Source organism: Solanum stenotomum, chromosome 8 (assembly GCF_019186545.1).
Source record: "Solanum stenotomum isolate F172 chromosome 8, ASM1918654v1, whole genome shotgun sequence".
Lineage (NCBI taxonomy): Eukaryota > Viridiplantae > Streptophyta > Magnoliopsida > Solanales > Solanaceae > Solanum > Solanum stenotomum.
The window spans coordinates 53746877-53769087 of NC_064289.1; the positions used below are offsets into that span (position 1 = coordinate 53746877).

The window sequence follows — 22211 nt, forward strand, 5'->3', positions numbered from 1 at the left end:
AAGCATTGGATCAAATTATTCTTTGGTGTCAAGATCATAGCTATTAGTAGTCATCGACTTCCAAAAGAGAGAAAGAATGGAACCCTATTATTTGTATGATCGTTACACTTGAACAAAGTTATTCTATTCCACTTCTTCCAAGAGATAAAAATACTCAGTAGCATGGTAATACATTTATACAAAACTTATGCCCCCAACACACGCAATGAAGCAGTAGACAATCAAGTAAAATTCAATCTACTAAATAATTTGATCTATGAATAGCGTTATTGTTGTAAAGGTGTAGTGCCAGAGGAATCACTACCACAAGGCATAGGGATCCCAACACCTAAAGATTATCCATTAGCAGGAAATCTCATTTAATGGAAAACACTGTTGAAATGTATCATTAATTAACCCCATAACCAGAAATATAACCTTCTAAGTTTTCCAACATAGAAAATAAATTGGAGATGAACATCTCATAAATACCTATGTGGACTTAGTACCACATAAGTTAAAAGTTAAAACAAAACCTCAACTTGGAATCTAGCTGCAGAGACAAATCTGGCCAAGAATACAAATCAACATTGGGCACTTTTCTCTAACCAGTAGCCAGTGAAGAATTCATTTCTCAAGAGGAAATTACATGAAGCTTTTACACAATAGTTTAACCATGAAAACATCACTTCTCCTCGAAAAGGTACAGCAGCAGCATCTATATACAAAGGTCAAGCACATCTTGCGTGTATCAAGCATTTGTGCCTGGATCACTGATCACACCCAGAAAATCATCCTTTATCGTACCAATACAGAACTGAAATAATACGACATGGGAAACATGTTAGGGAGTAACGAAGAATCCATGCAATGCTAGTAAATAAAAATCTTGGAGTTCTTAGTTTTGCTTGAAACTCTCTTTGGGACTGTGCTTGTATATCCTTGATTAAAAGGTTGCAGTACCTATGGTCTATTTCTCTTCCTACCTTTCTTAATCGTGCGCCTTACCCTTAACCTCTGTTAGACGGCATTAACGGGACAAGGAGCAAGGCGGCGTGGGGGGCCTTGCGCCTTTGCCCTTTTGGTTTGTTCCATTTTTCAGTTGCCCTTTTGGCATTTTTGCAACAAAATGTTGCCCTTTAGGCTCCCGACTCTATATTAAAACTTAGTAAGAATTGGATGGGTTGGGTTATGACCAACATTTCGGCCCAGCCCAAGTAGCTTTTGACCTGCCCAAATTGAGCTCAACCCGCCCACAGATCTTCACAAAGACAACTTACTAGAAAGGAGGATGCAAATGACTGAAACATCCATTTATTGAAATCAAAGGGAGAAATTGGCTCTTGTTACCTAATGTGGGCACATTTTGTAGTTTGTACATGGTGAGAAAATGTTATCAAAATTTAAGCACATCAACTCAAAGTTTTTAGGAAAATTCACAAAATAAAAAGGAGAGTTGCTGACATACAATTTCTGTGGCGTCAACACGTGTTCCAATAATCTTCAATCTAACTTCACTTTCCTTCTGAATTTTAACCTACAAAAGATGAATAAATGAAACTGAATCACATCTACAAGCTGAATTTTTTTCAAAAGAAGAGATAAAGTAAGGAAAGCAAACAAATGGCATACCGAACCATCTGAAGTTGTATAATTTGGCACATCCCCCGACTGAAACTCCATGTCATCAGGTATCAACTGTTGGAAATCCAAGGGTCAAACATAAACAGATGTGAGAAAAAGGCCTATATAAGCTTTTGCATGCATATAGGCTTTATGTCTTGTAAGAAGAAATAAGAAACTTTTATATGCATCAAATGGAGTGCTTGATAGCACAGTCTGGGAGTTCTTAAGCTTTTTATTTGGATATTTTGGTCAGAGAACCCAAGAGTTTCCAAGACAAGGATGAGGCTTGGCCTGATACCTTATTAAATTATGTGACCACCTCATCTAAAATTTTAAACTAGTAGACAAAGCACATTTTAATGATATATCCAAAGTTACCAAAGTGATATTGCAAACTAAACAATACTTCCTTTGTCAACTTCTTTGTTAAGTCCTTTACTTCAATCCACTTATAGTTGGAGGGAGAGAGTTCCATTAGAATGCTATTTGGGTCACAAAAGCATCTTTGATGAATGGATACTAAGCCAATCTAGCGGACCTACAATTTTGGAGAACAGCGTAATAGAACTCCTTTAACAGTGGAGAAGAATTTCTCCTCAAATTCAAATACAGATGAGTTTGCCTTGTGGCGCGCCAGCGCCTTCTATGATGAGAAATGGATCAAAATGGCACTAGGCAAGGGTGCTACTATGCCGCTTAAAGGATCAAATGGGCCTTTTCAATCTTCACAAAGATCTATTTCAACTGGCGGCTTTATTTTGCTAGGAAGCATTGGAGGTGGTAGACCACCTCGCACTTGATGGCAATCTAGCAGCAGAATAAAGATCTGATGCTATCAATCTGCTAGGCATGAATTGAGTGATATCTAAGATAGATGGGCAAGTTATCCAAGAAGTAAATGCAAAAGTATAGAAAGGGTGAAACTATCTTTTTGCATAGCAGTTGTTCATGTTGTATAGTTTTTATCTGGCACACGGATTTCTCCATTGTGCCAATAAGCTGATTTTCTTATCTGGCAAAAAGAAATAAACAAATGAGACAGATTGGATTAAAATTGGTTAGAAAGCTGGCATCCTCAATTCTGTCATCTACTATACAATAGTATCAAGCCACACTTGACTGCATGAGATCTACTTCCTTTTCTTTGTGGTTTGTAAACTCAGTATGTAGCACGAATGTATTCTACGACTACAAATATCCCCACTAGATGCTCACATTTTCCCACCACCCCTTTTTTCTTTTTTATGACAAGGGAAACCCGTAGCCCCTACCCTTTGGGTGCGCACTGGGTAAAACCCCCGCTCCTATGCAATAACTCACAAACCACATAGGAGAAGTAACCCGCATTAGGCAAGCCCGGTGCGACGAGCTCGACACAGAAGGCAAACCCCTTGCTTTCGCTGGCAAGGGGTTTTGAACTTGAGACCTCCAACATGGAAGTCCCAAGCCCAAACCACTGGGCCACCCCGAAGGGTTTTCCCACCACCTTTTTTCTTGATGACAATGGTGTGTAGACCAGCCTATGCTCATCCCCACTATTCCACCAGGTACCTTCTACCTCCCACCAGCAGAGTTATAGGGTAACTCTTCCCACTAAGGCATAGGCAGATAAGAAGAAATCATTCAATTGTTTTTTGCAGATTTTTTGTCTATGTGGATTTGAACTCTTGTTTCAAAGGTCTGTATCCACTTAGTTAACCACTAGGCTACATCCTTTTACCTCCACCGGAATTCCCACCACCACTAGTGACATGCGTACACCACCTAAATAATCTAGGCACCAATGAAATTCACTTAAGGTGACAAACTCAATACAGATTAATTATAAAAGGGTCTAACATGAGTCCCATGAAAAATTTGATCCTAAGAATAACTATCAAGGACTATTTAGATTTGGCAGAGTACTTATGTAGCAAGTACAAATGATGTAGCTGAGAATAAACACGAGAAATGTATATGTGTTAGTATATATCTATATATATACACACACACACACAAAAACACTATAGACTACTTAGCAGTTACATAGATAATCTTAAACTAGATATTCAAATTAAGCTAAAGGTAATATCATATGAGAGACTACCCTTCTTCGAATTCTAGATTCCTTCTTCATTCTTTTATTGGAATTAACACATTAGAAAACAGAATAAGTTTGATATATCAACGTTTGTTGTAGTGATGGAAGCCTCCGGTTCCAACCAATCCATTAAGAGTTTGCATCATCAAAGGGGTTTCCAAAATCAAGGGAAAATAAACACAAAAAGAAAATGTAGAGACATGTATGAAGATTGAACAAAAATACCTTTGAAGAATCAATAACTACCTTTCTGAAAAAAGGTTGATATTCATGCTTTTACAATAGAAAATGCATGCAAAAGACATTTCATTATCATATTAAATTTCCATATTTCAAATTGACCCATGCAATCATGCATATAGCAGAATGAGCTTGTAATATGCCACACTAAGAAAATGTCGAGCATGTATGCGAATAACACATGCTGGATTAAATATTAAAAAATGGAGAACAAACTCACATGATTTGAGACAAAAATCTGCACAGGCCCTGCTTCAGCAAAAAATCCCATCTGCAATATTCCACATGGATAAATATCTTTAGGTAGGGTAGATGGAGAAGAGCTAACTAACATTAACCAATCAATCAACTACAACTCAACCCCAAGGAATCAGACTATATATTTACGAATCTTCTATATCCATTCCTCTACATTCAGGCCCACTTCATTCTAACTTGTAGTAATTAATTTTATCCTTTAAACCAAAATAGAGGTTTTAACAAGACTAACATTAATGCAATGAAAAAAACTTTCCACGCAGAAGTTCCATATGCAATATTCCACAATCATGAAGTACCCAAATTAGTTTCAGATGGCACTTTGTCTGGTTTTGTTTCTGCAGTTCTTTCAGAACCACAGCCGAGCTACTCAGCTATCGCGAAGCAAGTTTTGGCCACATTATTCTTGAAATCAAGCCCACCACCCACACCTATTATATTAGCATTGTAACCAAGACAGTGAACCAGTTGCAGCAGATTCTTTGTGGATTTTACAAATAGATACTGGTAATGGTATCCTAAAAAAAAGACCAGTTCTACGGCTTGAAAATACTATGTTTGGTAGGCAATGCAGTTCTTATTTTCCTAGAAACCACGTGTTCTCTTAGATCAACCTTTCTTCTGCAATGATTCCATTTTGGGATTCCGCGCTTTGAAAAGTCTCTTTTGATGCGTCAGTTCATTGGTTACTTCTATTATAAAGTATAAGTATCTATAGATCAACCTATCAATCATCAAAAAAAAAAATCTATATGCCTATCAATCAATCTAAATCTCAATCTCAAACTAGTTGAACTCGACTATTCAATTCATTCTCTACTCAAACCCATTGAATCTTCCTTTCTATTTCTTTCCTTCTCGATCTCTCTTATTCTCTAAATTCTCCCCTTTCTTACATATATTTTCAGCTGAATTAGCAGGTTTATCAACCACCTGTTTTTTATCAGAACCTCTTTTTTTAAAACCCGAATTTCCTACAAAGTAGAGAAAGTAAATTTTCGTTGGAGGCAAATTTAAAGCTTGTTTTTTCAGAAGATTACTGCTAATCCACCTCCAACCACTGTAAAAAGATTTGGATACCAAATTTTCGAGATATTCAACTACTTAATTAGTGAAATTCAGTTGAATTCTGTGTAATTACTTGATCTAGCGAACACACAGAAGGTAACAGAAATGCAAATTAAGGGGAAAGAAAAAACCTTACCTTGTTAACCATGGTGACAACAGCTTCCAAAATCTCACCTTTGAAGGGCCGAAATACAACACATTGATACTTCACTGGGAAAGTAACAAAACCAGTTCCATCACGAATTAATCCTTTTCCAACACTTTCAATCCCAGTAATCGCCACTATAAAACCATGTCGACCACTGCAAAAAAAAAAAACCCCAAAATCCAAATTTTAACAACATTAAATCAACCAGAAAAAGAAAATAAAAAAACGAAAATTAGGGTTTTATGAATGAAACCTGCAAGTTCCTTCTACATCTTTCATTAGTTTTGAAACAAGTTTTTCACGAAGATCACGACCAAAGTGACGAGGATGAAGCTGCATGTTTCTCTCCAATACTATGTGGAAAAACATGATTGAGGAAGAAGAAGAAGAAGCTACGTTTGTTGATCGAAGTTGAACAAACTGAAGCTTATGAAGAACGAACAGAGATTTATATTGGGCCGGCCGGGTATGTCAACAATTGGACCAAAAATAACCTATTTTATACAACAAAGTTTATTTCCTAAAAATTTTAGGTAATTATTTCCTAATTTAGCTCCTAAATTAGGTATTTTTTTCCTAATTTAAATCACGCAATTAAATTAGGTATTTTTTCCTAATTTAAATTAGGTATTCTTTTTCCTAATTTAAATCACGCAATTAAATCTGAACATATCTGGATGTGCCAGAATCTGTTATGATTCGTAATATTGAAAACTAGCGTATATCTAAGTAATTAGTTCCTAAATTAGGTATTTTTTTCTAATTTAAATCACGCAATTAAATTAGGTATTCTTTCCTAATTTAAATTAGGTATTTTTTTCCTAATTTAAATCACGCAATTAAATCTGAACGTATCTGGATGCCCCAGAATCTGTTATGATTCGTACTATTGCAAACTAGCGTATATCTAAGTAATTAGCTCCTAAACTAGTGAAATTCGGTAAAATATCCTTTATTGAAATAAGAAAAATAGTTTAAAATACTTTTGAACTATGCGAAATTGAATAAAATAATCTTCAGTTAATAATTTGATCTAAAAATGTCATTACTGTCAATAGTTTAATCCAAAAATATCATTATTATTATTTATTGAGTCAAAATACCTTTTTTCAAATAAATATATTATTTATCTTTTTTTTTTTATGATCCCAGCTCTATTTTTTCTTTTGTATCATTATCCATGTCATGGAGCATCTAGTGAAATATCTATTATTGTTTTCTCACAAGGCAGTAATTACCTCAGCTCAGAAAAGGGTGGGAGCAGTGGCGGAGGCAGCATGTAATGAGGGGGTCATCCGACTCCCCTCGGCGAAAAATATTACTATTTATACATGGTTAAAATTATTTTTTAGATATGTATANTTCTTTTGTATCATTATCCATGTCATGGAGCATCTAGTGAAATATCTATTTTTTGTTTTCTCACAAGGCAGTAATTACCTCAGCTCAGAAAAGGGTGGGACTTGGGAGAGTTTGGTTATACCTAGGTAATGAGGAAGTAAAATGTATTCGATGTAAAATTGCACTTTGCGATTTTTATTTATATATCATCATTTTATATTTCACATTTCTTAAGAAACTAGATAAGATTATGATTACATCCTTATTTGGTGATTTTATTGAGTCAGATAGGAATATAATTGATTTTAGTCCTTTACACAAACTTGTATATCTATGTTTGAAAAAGTGTAATAGGGACCATCCGTTTGGATTGACTTAAAAAAAAATATTTTTTAAATCAAAAATAAAAAGTCAAACTGAAATCTAAAAGTAAGAGGAGACCTGCTTTTGATTTTTGACTTATTTTAAACTTATTTTAAGTCATTTTTTACCTTGTCAATCACTTCCTAACTTATTTTAAGTCATTTTTGACTTATTTTAAGTTATTTTATATATTTGCCAAACACTTTCAGAAGTTATAAACTGATTTGAAAATAGGTTTGACCAACTTTTAAGCCAATCCAAACACCGTCTAAATTCAAAATGAGGACAACAAATCCTAAAGATTTGTTTTTCCTTTTCAAAGACTCAAACGTATCTGATTAAGAACGAAGAAATTTATATCGGCACATATTTGTGGCTCTAAAGCTAGGAAAAGGGCTATGATAAGAGTGAAAAAGGTAACAAAGGTCTTTTGAACAAGCTATCGATTATTTGTGCACAATAACCCATTAAATAGTAAGGTACAAAACTGGCTATCATAATGAAATATTTACTCAAAAAATTTAACAAAACCACAATATTGCTACATCCAAACTATCAAGTGGATGAAAACCGCTAAAGAAAAGAATGCAACTCCCCCATGTAGACAAAAAGAGTTAGATAACTTTTTCTCACACACCTAAACTTTAAAATAATTCACGTGAAGGGAGATTCAAATCGATAGGCGGTCACCCCAAAGAGCTTGATGGGATGAAAGCTCCCAATCATACTATATATCTCTCTTTTGTTATGAGTGGTGTCTAAACTATCTTATACACACCTCGACTATATGTGCTACTGCTACCTCCCACCAACACATTTACCGAATCACTACGTCCCCAACTGCAGAACGAATCTAATAACTTTCAACACCAGATAGTCATTAAGAACCAGTAGCAAACCATTAAGACTCACAGAGAAACAACCATCCAATTCAGGAAGTTGCTGCAACTGAGCAATTTTTTAGTATCAACAATCTACATATCTGCACCGCAATTTACATACCGATTTAGACGGTTTTAATTCATAAATTGCTTGAAATCAAGTAAAATAAGAAAAGACAGATTTAAAATGAAAAAGAGTATGTGGCCTTGAGGCCACCTCAAAACTACAGTTAGGTCCTCGATTTTTTAGCTTGGAAGAGAAGGCTTTTTTAACCAACAACTAGCTCCTCTCCGTTCTAAAACATACTCGTACGATGTACATCCCAGAAGTTGTCTTCATCTTCAACTGCTCTTTACCAGCCATAAGAATTTCTGCATACAAGATAAACTTTTTAAAGACTAACTAAAGAAAAACAAACATCTGTTCAAGATGCATAATGCAAAACGATGCAAAAGCTGAAGTTTTAGCATAACTGATCGCAGAAACATAGCTTTTCAGATAGCTTTTCCCTAAATACCACATGCACAAGTACTATGGTCAATTCCATAATGTTTTCAGGTCCACTATTCATCCCATAAAGAAACAAGAAATGTTGGAAGCAAAATATGGAAGCATAAGATTTTTGCTGGTAGTAAGATCTTCATCTGCATCCTTATTTATCAAATAGAACACAATCAGCATCCTTGCTAAAAGAAAAAGTCAGTCAAATAAACTGCCCCCAAAGGCTTTGGTCTAGTGGTAAGAGCGTAACGTGTGTGCAAGTTACACACAATCACAAGATCAAACTCCGAAGTAGAGGGAAGAATCTGGTCTTTTAGCCTGTGCGCACCCAACGGGTAGCGGCTGCGGGTTTCCCTTGTCATCAAAAAAAATCTCTGGTATTTTAGTTTGAGAGGGATAGAGGGACAGGTCAATTATCCACCTAGTTTCGAACCATGCGCCATTGGCTTCTGATGATTTATCGATTATCAAAAAGGAGGAAAGAAAGCTAACAGATTGGGAATAACTTGAACAGCAGAAGCAAAATACATTAACGTTAAGAAGACGATATCAAATGTTAAATAAGACAATTCAAAATTTTGTGAAAATTGGAGATCGACCCACTGGTTCACAGTGCAGATAACTGGTAATGGTGCTACCACCTACCAGAAGTATTCACTTCGTTGTTAAACTGCTTGATGCTGCTAGTTCACGGGGCTGAGCTCACCTATTTCACTAGAAAAAGGCAAAGGTCGAAAAGGGGAAATTTGAACAAAAGAAAGAAAAAAGGAAAAAGAGACGACCTTTGTTGCCCTTCGGAAGTCAACTTCACAAAACACTTGAAAAATGATAACATTATGGGACTGCTTAAACAGATGATAGAACTACAGACAACCAATTTAGAGAAAAGGAGAATCATTATATTTCAGTATAAAGAAGTACCCCATATTTGATGCCAACGGTGGTCAATAAATATGAGGACCATTCAAACCGAAAATTGGGACTAATTACAAAGACTTCCCCAATGTTTTAGCTAGTACCATGTTGCAGCTTTGTGGTTTCATTTTGTTGTTCTTTTATGTGAGTGTAAAGTTTCAACTATTACAAAATCCTTCGGTATTTAGATGTTTCAGGACTCCCTAGGTTCCTCCTAAATTAGTTGAGGGAATGTGTTGTTGTCTTCTTATATGGTCTTAGTTTATTTTTTCCTACATGGCTCATATGTCTTAAGTCTCTTAGATGATAATACTTATCTCTAGGTGGGTAGGGTCATACTAGTCAATAGTGTTTTGGATGCCTTCCTACTTATGTCATGTCTCTTTTTCCTTTACTTAGAAAGGTAAGGAAAAGAATTGACAAGATCAGGAGGAGTTTCATATGGCAAGGCAACAATGAAAAAAGAGCATTCCACCTGGTTAATTGGGATGTTCTTATCGAATCCAAAAAAGATGGTGGCCTTGGCATCAGGAACCTAAATACTGACAACCAAAGCTTACTAATGAAGTGGTTATGGAGGTATAATCTTGAACCATATGCTTTATGGAGAAATGTCATTCATGACAAGTATGGTCAAGATGATCAGTGATGTTCAAAGGTGGTTGTGAGCCCCCATGGTGTAGGAGTCTGGAAAGCAATCAGATCCCTCTGGTCTTTGATGGCTGGAAATATTAGTTTAAGAGTGGGCAGTGAAGGAAAATTCGTTTTTGGTGTGATAATTGGCTTGGGCATGGACCTCTAAAGGAACTCTTCCCTGAATTCTTTAGCATTGCCACTATGCCAGACATTAATCTGGAATCAGCAAAAGGAGTACACGGATGGAATATTACTTTTAGAACGCTACTGCATGATTGGGAGCTGGAAAAGGAACTTATCTGTAAACTCAGCTTATAACATTCTGATTAGGCTTGCCTCACACTGGATAAACTTCAAAGGGAATTCCAACAATGTTCTAGATGCTTTTTGTGCAGAGCTGCTAGGGAAAATACTAGTCACATATTCATTCCTTGTCCTGTTATTAGACAATTATGGCAACTATTCTTGAACATGGTAGGCACGCGAGGGTGTTAAAAAATCTCATATTGATGGAGAAAAGAAGTTGTCTCCTTATATGGTCTGTAGATAATCCACACTCCAAGAGCTAGCTTAGCCAATATTCATTTTTTAAACATGGTAACAGAGTAGAACCATTCCTTTTCTTAGTTTACCTAATGTTGACTGTCATGTTATGTTGTCCACACACAAAATGTTCCAACCTTGGCCATGGATAGGGATGGTAAGAATGTCCCATGAACTGCTATTTGGTGTCTACTTGTATGAACTTTAAACAAACCCAACTTCATGAACTACCTCTTGACATTGAATTAAGCACAAAGTACATTTTCTTACCATATCACCAATATAACAAAATACGTGTCTAGATTCATTACACTTGAATAAGTAAAATCATATAGAGTACTCTTTACCATATCTGAGGATATTTTGCATTTGATTATAAAATATTGACTTAGCTTATTTGTAGACAAAATGATTGCCCACCATATCATACATCACCTAAAACTTCCTCTATAAGGAGGTAATCTTGTACATTGTGAGTTAATCAAGTCAGGAAAAAGTTTTCTAATTCCTTATATATGGTATCAGAATCTCTATAATCTTCGTCGAACTCAGATAGTTTCTACTTCTAGTGAGTGGCATTATGCCTCTTGCAAGAACAAAGTTGGTTGCCCTCTCAAACAATATTTTCTAGTTCTCTTTCTTTTGGTGTCTGGTGTCTCCCCCCTCTCTAATCATCAATGTCACTCCTCTTTCTCACAACCGCTCAAGCATTGCTACCTTCTAACGATTATTCAAGCATTTCGTATATCTTCCATGATTGTTTCGGTACCATTCATCTCATAGACAACCATTTTGGGTGTCACTACTCTCCACGTCAACTGACATAGCCTTCTAAAAGCCTCAAATATGTTGATAATAACTCCGAGATTTGCAACACCTAGCTCATTTCAAGGACCGAGAATATATTCATTTCAAAGTGTTATGCAAGAGACTTTATTTTGATGTACAGTTATCAATGAGTTTTGAAGGATAAAATCCTAGCAACAGTAACTAGTCATGGTGCATCATTTCCAACCCGAGTAGAGTGTCAGGATTTTATGTTCGTAGTTCCAGAGAACAGAATAAAAAGATGTTACACAGAGAATCAAAATCGAATGGTTGAAATTGAGAAGTGGTACCAGTGTTATGTGATAGAACAATGTGTAGCGAAGTGAAAGGTAAGTTCTATAGAATAGTTATAAGACCAACAATGTTATATGGAAGTGAATGTTGAGCCATTAAAGTACAAGACATCCCCAGTTATAAGACCAACAATGCTACGTGGAAGTGAATGTCTTGCTCCTCATAGGAAAATAGTGTTCTGTTTCTAAGCAAATTCACTAATTAAGATGCAACTGGAAAAGGACATGGAAGTTCCTTTTCACTAACAAAGAGGCTCTAACATTCCATTAGATTGGAGAAAGAGAGAGCAACAGAGGGATAGGAGAAGTAGGAGAAAAAGAAGTTTGCTTATTTTGTTGAATTTTAGGGAAAGAATAAAAGGATAAGGAAGAAAAGCTTTAAACATATTTAAAATTAGCCAATGACCGAATTGCATATGAAGGACAGAATACAAAATAACATCATTGCTAATCTTTCTTCAAAGAATCTAAACACAAGATAATGTGTGCTTTTAGAACAAGCACCAAGGACTATTTACCCCACCATTTTTCTTTGGATCATATTGAACTTGAGAAGAGGATAAGAAGTAGCTGAACCATATAACACCATACTCTTTTCCTGAAGCTTAGTTATGGAGTCATGGGAGAGAAAAGGTGGGAATTTCGGGATAAGTGAGAAGGGAAACCAATCTAGAAGTGAACCATCTAGTGACCTTTTATCGGTCTTGATGGAAAAGTACTTCTGTGCCATATTAAGGGACCTGCCTTGATTGGTAAGAATCAGTTTTGTATTTAGGCCTGGTTATATGCTAAAATAATTTTTGAAAGACATGAAAAGGGTAGAACAATAAACAAAATTCAAAATAACGTAAAGCAATATTTTTAAATGTTTGCTCAACTTTAAAGATTGTATCTTTTCAAATTGAACAAAATTATTCAGCCCTAGTGGGACAGACTAAATGACCAAAGTAAACCAGGCAGAATGGGAGCGTGAAAAACTAATGTACAGCAATTACACCTTTAAAGTGATTATATTTTGACATTACTATATAGTATTCTTGATGGCATCCCAACCTATCTAATGTCTCTAATCCCTACACCAGCTAGTGTGGAGAAGGATCCACAAAAACACAAAGGCACTTCCTATGAGAAGGTAATCCAGAAACAAGGAAATTTCATCTAGTAAAGTGTCCATTGAGACAAAAATCAGAAGGATGGAGGTTACAATCAGAGCTTGCTATGTAAATAGCTATGGAGGTTAAATGATGGGAAAAGTTATCTGGAAAGCAGTGGTAGAGGTGATTTATGGAAGAGAGGGTTGATGGGAACCTAAAGCAGTGAAGACTCCATATGGAGTGGCTGTTTGGAGACAGATCTAGGAGGAATTCAACATGTATGTTGTCCTGAGGGTAGGCAATGACACAATCAGACTTTGGGAAGATAATTGCAATGGGTTTGGTTTGCAGAAAAATCAATTTTCCAATCTGTACAGACTGGCATATAATCCTGAAGCCCTCTTAGCTAGAATTTTAACTTATATAGACATCCAGTTCAGAAGGAATCTCTTTGACAGGAAAATGCAGGAAGTTGTATTTATTCATTCAGAAGATGCAATCAGTAGTGTTGTTGCCAGAAAAAGAAGACGGCCTACTCTGGAAAGCTAGTAAATGTTCTTTTATTGTCAGCTCATTCTATAAAAAATCAATGCTATTCAGCCAGTGCAATCACAAAAGTGGCCTTAGAATGTACAACTAAAGTCCCAACAAAAGTTCCGTATTCTGGTTGACTATTATCTCATGAAGCATGTCTAACTCAAGAAAACTTGATGAGAAGGGGTTGGATAATGTGCAGCAGATGCTACTTGTGTGACAAATCTTGTGAATCTATGGATCATATTTCTGTGCATTGTGAATTTACTTGGCAAGTGTAGACCAGGTTCATAGTTAACTGTGGCATCTATTGGACTATATGGCAAGTTCATAGCTCACAGAAGCACCCCTAAAGAAGATCTGGAGAGTTATTCCTCTTAGCATAGTTTGGACAATTTGGAAAGAAAGAAATAAGAGGTGTTCTGAAAGCAAAAAGGAGCAGGTTTGAAATATAGCTGTTTGCATTACTTGAACTATTGGAAAGATGGAAACGTTGTTATGAATTCAAATAAAATGGTGCACATGCAAGCTAGACTGCCAAGGCTTTTAATGTAATCAAGCCAGCATTATCTCAGTACTTTCGCAGTATCAGTTTGATACTGTTTAACATCTTACCTTATCAGGCAAAATATTTTGAGACTAGGAAAATGACAAGCCAAAGACACTTTCACTTCAATATCATGAAATTAACCGATGACAAAAATGAGACATTTCTAAGACAGGCTGCTCATTCTATCATGGAAACAGCACAAGTGTTGCATATATAAAGGGAAATAAGATTGCATCAAGCTACTAACCTTAGGTGCTCTGAGAGCGCATAGATAAAAGCTATCGATTTTTGCCTCATAAAAACCGAGGTTTTCTATCTGTTGGCTTCAGTATCTGGAACGAGCACATTAAACTTTCATCAACACTCATCATTGCCCCAGCATTATCAAATTCACCACAGTAGTTTGGGGCCGAAAATATTGTCACTAGCTGCCTCTCAGCAAAAAATTCATAACCATCTTCAACAACCTAGGATGAGAATATTCTGGTCAATATAAAAACCATAAAGGGAACACAAAAAAGAAGCAAAATCGTATGAATACCTGGTGGGCACGACAAACAAGGTCCATATCGTGTTGCATCAAGAATTCTGCAACCTTATCAGGACCAAAAGTATATGAAACTCCCCTATCATTCATTCCCCAACCTTTAACTTCCCGGCTAGGATCTGACCAAAGTAAATCACACAGCAACCCAGAATCTGGAACATCAGTTGGACGAGGTAAATTTCTTATCTGATCTAAGTTTGTTAGATCTGGAGAAAGACCACCATGCATGCACAGTATTTTCTCATCTATGAGAGCAGCAACGGGAAGACAATTGAAACATTCTGTGAAGCATTTCCATAGCTTCACGTTGAATCGGCGCTTACATTCATCATAGAAACCATAAATCCGATTAATAGAAGCACATTCATGATTTCCTCTCAAGAGAAAGAAGTTTTCAGGATATTTAATTTTGTATGCAAGCAGAAGGCATATTGTTTCCAAACTCTGTTTACCACGGTCCACATAGTCCCCTAAAAACAAATAGTTAGCCTCAGGAGGAAATCCCCCATATTCAAAAAGCCTCAAAAGATCACCATACTGGCCATGAATGTCACCTAGAATCCAGACAAAAAAACAAAGAGAGGGGAAACGAGACAAATTTATCAGTCCAATATTGTTTAATATGAATAATCCCATGCACTGGCTAAGAAAGAAACAATAAAAAGAACCAAAATACAAAACAATGAAAGCAAAATGTTATTAATGGGGGAAAGCAACCTATCATAAAATAAACTCACTTCGTGATATAGCATAATCATGACAATACAATATTTCAATGAAGCACAGTACATCGCAATGACTATATAAGGCAGATAAAATAAAGATATCATGTACACCATTGAAGTTCCACTGTTTCCAAGATAGACAAGACAATAACGATGACAATGAAAGAATTTATTACCTCCTTCCTCCCTTTCCAAAAATTTTAGTAGCCATAATGCCAAAATATAACCAGTACAGCGATTTTATAACCCGAACATTGAAAGAACGATACCGGTTGTCATTTTTTTTAAAATGAATAATGGTAAATTTTATTAATAGAAGTGCAGTACCAAGCTGGTACAAAGACAAAGCACATATGATATTCAACTCCTCACCCTAATATTTTTTTGATAAAGAACTCCTCATCCTAATATTAACATTCTACATTTTACATTAAGAAAAAAAAATGAAACCAAAAGCCACGAATGCACATAACGCAATCAACTGAAATGTAAATGAGTGGGCAAGTTCACAATCAAGTTTAAAGAAGCTCCAAAAACGTCATAGATAAACTAGACCAAGTAGAGATTTGTATTTCAGTAGAAAATATTGAGAAGCCCTAATTTGCCTTTAAAGACCAATCATGGAATCAAAAGGGTCCAAATGAAGCAGAATAAATATTGAGGATTCATATAGCTAACCCCAACTAATTTGGGATCGAACCATAGTTGTTATTGGATATATTAGAACAAACAACTTTACATGTTACCCTACCTCATACATGCTATATAAGACGAGTGAGCAAGTTGTGCATAATTAAACTTTAAAAAGCTGATGTTACCCTACCTCATACATGCTATATAAGACGAGTGAGCAAGTTGTGCATAATTAAACTTTAAAAAGCTGCATAAAACATTTTACTATTTGATAAACTAGAGCAACTAGACATCTGTATTTAAGTGGAAAATATAAAGAAGCCTTAATTTGTCTTTTACGAGTACCAGAATGAAACGTGTGCAAACAACGTGAAACAAATTCTGAGGATTCATATAGCTGACCACAACTAATTACAAACTGAGGCATATACAAATTCGACGAAACAAAATATACACGTTACCTATCTCATAAAACCTCACCCACCATCCCTTCCAAATCAGTAGAAAATATAAAGAAGCCCTAATTTGTCTTTGTGAGTACCGGAATGAATAGTGTGCAAACAACGTGAAGCAAATACTGGGGATTCATATAGCTGACCGCAACTAATTATAGTTGAGGCATATACAAATCCAACGAAACAAAATATACATGTTACCTACCTCATAAAACCCCACCAACCTATTCCTTCCAAATCAGTAGAAAATATAAAGAAGCCCTACTTTGTCTTTTATGAGTACCGGAATAAAACGTGAGCAAACAAGCGAAACAAATACTGAGGATTCATATAGTTGACTGCAACTAATTACAGATTGAGGCATATACAAATTCGACCAAACAAGTATACATCTTACCTACCTCATAAAACCTCACCCACCCATCTCCTCCTTAATTAGGGATCAGATTAATTTCCAAATTTATCAGAAAAGTTATCATCTTTATGACAACTTTTTATTGATAACCTAGGTATCTGGGCGAACCGAACTTCCGCACACCTCCACTAATTCCACAGATACTTGTCGCCTCCCACCGGGGGCGGACCCACATTCTGCTCAAACAATAAATATTTCAGCAGAAAAATACCAAAATTGCTATATAAACAACGGCGAGCACCCATGGAACAAAAGCCTAAATGGGTGCTCTGGTTTTGAGGCAGAAATCAAAGCTCTTTTAAGTCATATTTGGGAAGGCATGTAAGATCGAACGCACTCTTTTAAACTTAGCTGATTATTTTTCTTATGTTATTCTCTCTTATTGTGTTTTGTTTTTCTAACATTCTTCCTTTTATTTTTGCTGACTTCTCCATTTAATTTTTTTCACTCTTTCTTTCTCATTAATCTAATACTGAGCAAACAACGCGAAACAAATACTGAGGATTCATATAGTTGACCGCAACTAATTACAGATTGAGGCATATACAAATTCGACCAAACAAATATACATCTTACCTACCTCATAAAATCTCACTCACCATCCCTTCCTAAATCAGGGATCAGATTAATTTCCAAATTTATGAGAAAAGTTGTCATCTTTATGATAACTTTATATTGATAGTCATGGTATCTAGGCGAACCAAACTTTCGCACACCTCCACTAATTCCACAAATACTTGTCACCTCCCACCAGGAGCAGACCCACGTTCTGCTCGAACTATATATATTTAAGTTTTAAAAAAAATTGCTATATAAACAACGGCGAGCACCGATGGAACAAAAGCCTGATGGGTGCTCTGGTTTAAAGGCAGAAAGCAAAGCTCTTTTAAGTGATATTTTGGGAAGGCATGTGAGATCGAACCTCCGTTAAAGCACTCTTTTAAACTTAGCTGATTATTTTTCTTACGTTTCACTTCACTCTCTTATTTTGTTTTTCTAACATTCGTCCATCTTGTTTTATATTTTACTCATTCTTTGCTGACTTCTCCATTTAATTTTTTTTTACTCTTTCTTTCTCATTAATCTCTTTAGGAAAAATGAAAAGGAAAGGGAAAAAATCATTTGTACTAGTTTCAAAACATTGAGCCTTCATTTCAGTTCTCCTACTCAACAGCAAAAATACCCTCCTCCCTGGTTTCCCTTTTGATTACTATCATATGTGAAGGTATATTGCCTCTCCTTTTTATTTCTCTTGAACCAATCCAAACAACTTCTCCTCCCATTTCCTTTTGATGAACTTTTAGCTTGCAATTATGCTCATACAAGTTTATGTAAAAATCATTAGCACCCATAGACGTAAAATCCTGGATCCACCACTGCCTCCCACCAACAACAACAGGTTTAATCATAATAACAAAAGATATATCAAAAACAAAATCAATTCTTTATGACTTAAAAACATGATAAGATGATAAATCAAGCTATTTGTGGTCAACAAAAAGATGGGGAACAAGGATTTTACCACAGATCTTGATGGGTGCTTCAAGTTCAAGGAGATTAGGTTGTTGAAGGAAGATTTCCCTTGAAGCACTACAAAGGGAACGGATCTCAGCTTCAGAAATCTGAACCTGCCTAACAGTTCTTGCATTCCTAAACTCCAAAAGCCTATTGATAATATCATCAAGAACAGCAGGCTCTATTAACCCTTGCTGCTGCTGCTGCAGCTGCTGATGCTCATTTTGTGCCATTTCTTTGAGACCCCTTTTTGTTTTCTTTCTCCACAACAAACACTAGAAGAAAAACACCCACAATCCAAAACAAACCAAACAACAAAAAGGGAAAGGGGAAAGGGGGGAAAACAAGAAAAGGGGGTGTCTTTTCTTGTTTTGTTTTTTTCTTTCAAGAATCGATTTTTACAAGAAAAATAAAAAGATTGTAGATTTGATATTTGAGAAAAAAGGGAAAATCAAGAATGAGGGATTAATACTTTTACTATAGAAAAAAATATGAAATTATGTTTGCTCGTGTGGTGGCTTCCTTGATAATTGCTAAATCTAACGTTGTTTGCTAAAAAATGTGTCATGAATCATGTGGGGGTGTACCCCTACTTGAGGTCATTGCTCATTGGAGGACGGCGTCATTTCCTTAATAAAAAGTCCATTTGCTTTTTTTTTTAGGTTTCTAAAATATATTTCATACGACCTAACCAAATTAAAGTTTCAAGAAAGTGGGAAAAGCTCTAACCCCCCACTATGCAATATTAAGAGTGTCGTTTGGTAGTTGGTGAGCGTAAACTAGTTACGATAAAATTTATATATTACAATCTTTTATTTGATATATGAATTTTTTTTATAACTTATATATATATTAGCCATGTAGGTTTCTGAATTGCGCATCAAGCATCAAATTAATTTCATACATCTTGTTTTCATGAAATTTTAGAAGAAAAAAAATGAGTTTTTCGATCAAATTTGATTAAGATAACTATATGGTTTTACGTCACCAAGAAAAAATTCCAAATCTTATTGCACTTGTTGTTGTTGTTGAAACTCGGCAACTGATCGTTTATCGTTGGAAGTGGATCTCTGATGGTGGAATTTCTTATATGCACAATCATGAAGTGTTTCGGGGAGCGACAAATTATGGGGGCATTGAATTTGAGGTAGACATGAAAATTGTTGTTGTTGTTGTTAAATCTTGATGTGTGATTGTTTGCCAATGAAAATGTGTCTTCCAATAGAGATTATGGCAAGCGTATGTATCCCGAAAGTGACGAATATTAGGACACTTGAATTTGAGATGGATACATGAATTAGAGAGAAAAGAGGATGAAAAAGAAAGACAGAGAATGAAGATATGCTAGGAGAGGAAAAGCGAGTTTTGGTTGTGCCGGGAAAAGAGAGGTTAGTGATTATATTTGATAAAGTTTAAAAAATTTGACCAATTTTGGCAATATATAAGTTAAGTGTGTTTTTAAGTAATTACTTCAACTTTTATACTGAAAGGGCAGCTCCAATTATTTTCCTTTTTGTAACACCCTAAAAGTTCTTAAGACCAAACCAAATCGAGAAAGTTCAGAGAAATCAGAAATCAATCTGTGCTTTCACAGACATATCTACGGGTGGTAAAAACCTTTACCGGCCGTAGATTGATCCGTAGATCAGAACCTCAACAACTTTGTTCAACTCTGCTTCTATGGGCACTTTGACAGATCCGTAGAGTGATCTACGAACCGTAGATTTGACCTCAGAACCCAAGAAATCTTTCCATTTACGGATACTTCCATCAACCGTAGAGTGATCTATGAACCGTAGGAGGCGGCTGTAAATGGCCTTCAGAGTTTTTAATTCAGAAATATTTTGGTTTTTCTCAATCTTTTAATTCCTACACTACGTCGTTTTTTACTATTTTAAGTGGGATTAAGGAATTCTTTGGAACTTAGACCCTCACTTTCACGCTCAACCTCCAAAACTAAGTTTCTTCTCTCTCAAGTCTCCTCTCAAGCAAGCTAGGGTTCCAAGCTTTAAGTTTTCATAATGTATCGTTCTTTATTCTAGGTATGTGGGATTTCATCAGTAGGTATCCCTTCACCCATTGAGTCCCGAAGAAACCTTAGATTTTAAGATTTGAATTCTCCAAACCTAGGGTTTATATGATTTTCAGGGTTCTTATTGCAATTCAGTTATTCTTCATGATTAGTCTTTAATCACATGTCTTGCTTATGAATTTCATGTTTTAAATGATATTCTTATGAACCCTAAGTATACTAGTATTGATTTATCACGTTCAGTTATCATGCATTATCTTACATATAGAGTACATTCAAAAAATTGACCGCATACTTTTTGCATATGTTGTTTGATAATATAGATTAAGACGTTCAACATTCGAATCGCGATTAGTACAATTTTTGATCAGCACAACAGTACATTAGTGGGTCATCATTCTTCGAGGACGATCTTTATCTTTCTTTCAGTACGATTTATTTCAATTTCAGACAGTTGGAGTTAACTAGGGGCTTGTCCTAGCAACTTATACTAGTAGAGGCTTTTAAATACTTAGATGTAGTATCAACTATTTGTTATTTATTAGATATTTCTCATTCAGTATGTGCATCTTAATAAAGATATTTCAATGAGCTTCCGCTTTTCCCTCAGTTACTTTCTTATGTTGCTTATTATTGTTGGTTCTTAGTGTCATGTCAGACCATGAAGTTAGCTTGGGGTCACTTGTGGTTCTAGATACCGTTATTACGACTATGGCTAGTCTCGAGTCGTGACACTTTTTATTGTAGATTTTCTTCTTCTCCCTCTTCTATTTCATTTGAATTTTCTTATGCTTCTTCTATTGGTGAAACTGTTCGGATGAAGCTTGTACTGAAGTTTGAGATTCATTATTTGATATATTAGACCCTCTTCAGATGATTAAATTGTGAAAGGGACAAAAATCAATTTTTGTATATCAATGTATAAGTGTGTATATTTATGTATAAATGTTGTATAATTATATTTCTTCCGTGTATGAGAATGTATATATATTGCCCATTGTCAATAATATATAAGAGACATCCATGAAAGTTTTACACTTTTTTCTTGTTCGTGTTATTCTTCTTCTTGTTAATATTCTGGTATATATTATTACACATTCTATATACAAGTTTATACAGAATTATACATGTACTACACACGTGAAATTTAAACCGAGATTGAATTTTTTATGTATTTTTTTTACTTTTTTTCTCGAACAATTTATGTATAAATAGGTACTTTTTATTGATTTTTTTTGTCAAAATGGTAAAAAAAACAATTTTTAATTTTGATTTTCGCTATTTATAATAGGTACTTTAGTTAATTTACATGGTAGTTCAACACATTATTGCTTATTTTACGACTTGTTTTCTTTTAGAATTTCTTGAAATAGTTTCAACACTTTTTCATATAATCAAGTCTATATTTTTATTAGCGTAAGTTTGGTCGGTTGATTGTAGTTTAGCATCTTAAAGGAAGCTAAATTTCATTTTTTAATAATAACTAGAACATTTACCTAGAATTACATAAGTTAAGTAGAATATTAATCGGAGTTAATTTTAGTATTATCTTAATTAAATGTTTAGATGTCCTATATCATGCTTTGACCAAGTTAAAATGTGTCGTAACATCAGATGCATAAATTCTTAACTCATAACCTAAAATATATGTTCATAGACAATTTCATTAAGAGCGTTTATTAATTTCAGTTGCTATGGTTGTAGAATCGATGAAGTTGATTGATGAAGAATTTACTTTCAACAAGACTTGATTTAAAAAAAAAAAACCATTTTAAATAAAGTTCAAATAAGTTTGTCTTAATTAAGACAGAATATCTATCAAAAAAATTAGAAGAAATTTTCTTTTTAAAATATGTATTTTAGTGCACATGCTTTGCAAAATTATTTAAAATGCACACACATAGCATGCTCGTATTAAAGTGCATATTCTTTGCACATACTTAAAAAATTCAAAAAATAAATAAATTAGATCAATGTATTTAATTCGAAGAGGCTAATGTATGTGGAAAC

General features: G+C 35.0%; 2 protein-coding genes across 2 annotated transcripts; both read right to left on the reverse strand.

Annotated features, from left to right (window-relative positions):
- Positions 1 to 330: 330 nt before the first annotated feature.
- LOC125872762 (DNA-directed RNA polymerase II subunit RPB7) lies at positions 331 to 5860 on the reverse strand. The gene is made up of 6 exons (XM_049553544.1): positions 5653 to 5860; positions 5388 to 5553; positions 4146 to 4196; positions 1612 to 1677; positions 1448 to 1516; positions 331 to 796 (listed from the first exon to the last, which is right to left on the reverse strand). Exons 1-6 carry the CDS (start codon positions 5766 to 5768, stop codon positions 731 to 733), a joined length of 534 nt encoding a protein of 177 aa, XP_049409501.1. The 5' UTR covers positions 5769 to 5860; the 3' UTR covers positions 331 to 730.
- A 2120-nt stretch (positions 5861 to 7980) lies between these two features.
- Positions 7981 to 18794, reverse strand: LOC125872751 (serine/threonine-protein phosphatase PP1 isozyme 1). The gene is made up of 4 exons (XM_049553531.1): positions 18177 to 18794; positions 14421 to 14980; positions 14127 to 14346; positions 7981 to 8356 (listed from the first exon to the last, which is right to left on the reverse strand). Exons 1-3 carry the CDS (start codon positions 18400 to 18402, stop codon positions 14173 to 14175), a joined length of 960 nt encoding a protein of 319 aa, XP_049409488.1. The 5' UTR covers positions 18403 to 18794; the 3' UTR covers positions 7981 to 8356; positions 14127 to 14172.
- Positions 18795 to 22211: the final 3417 nt, after the last annotated feature.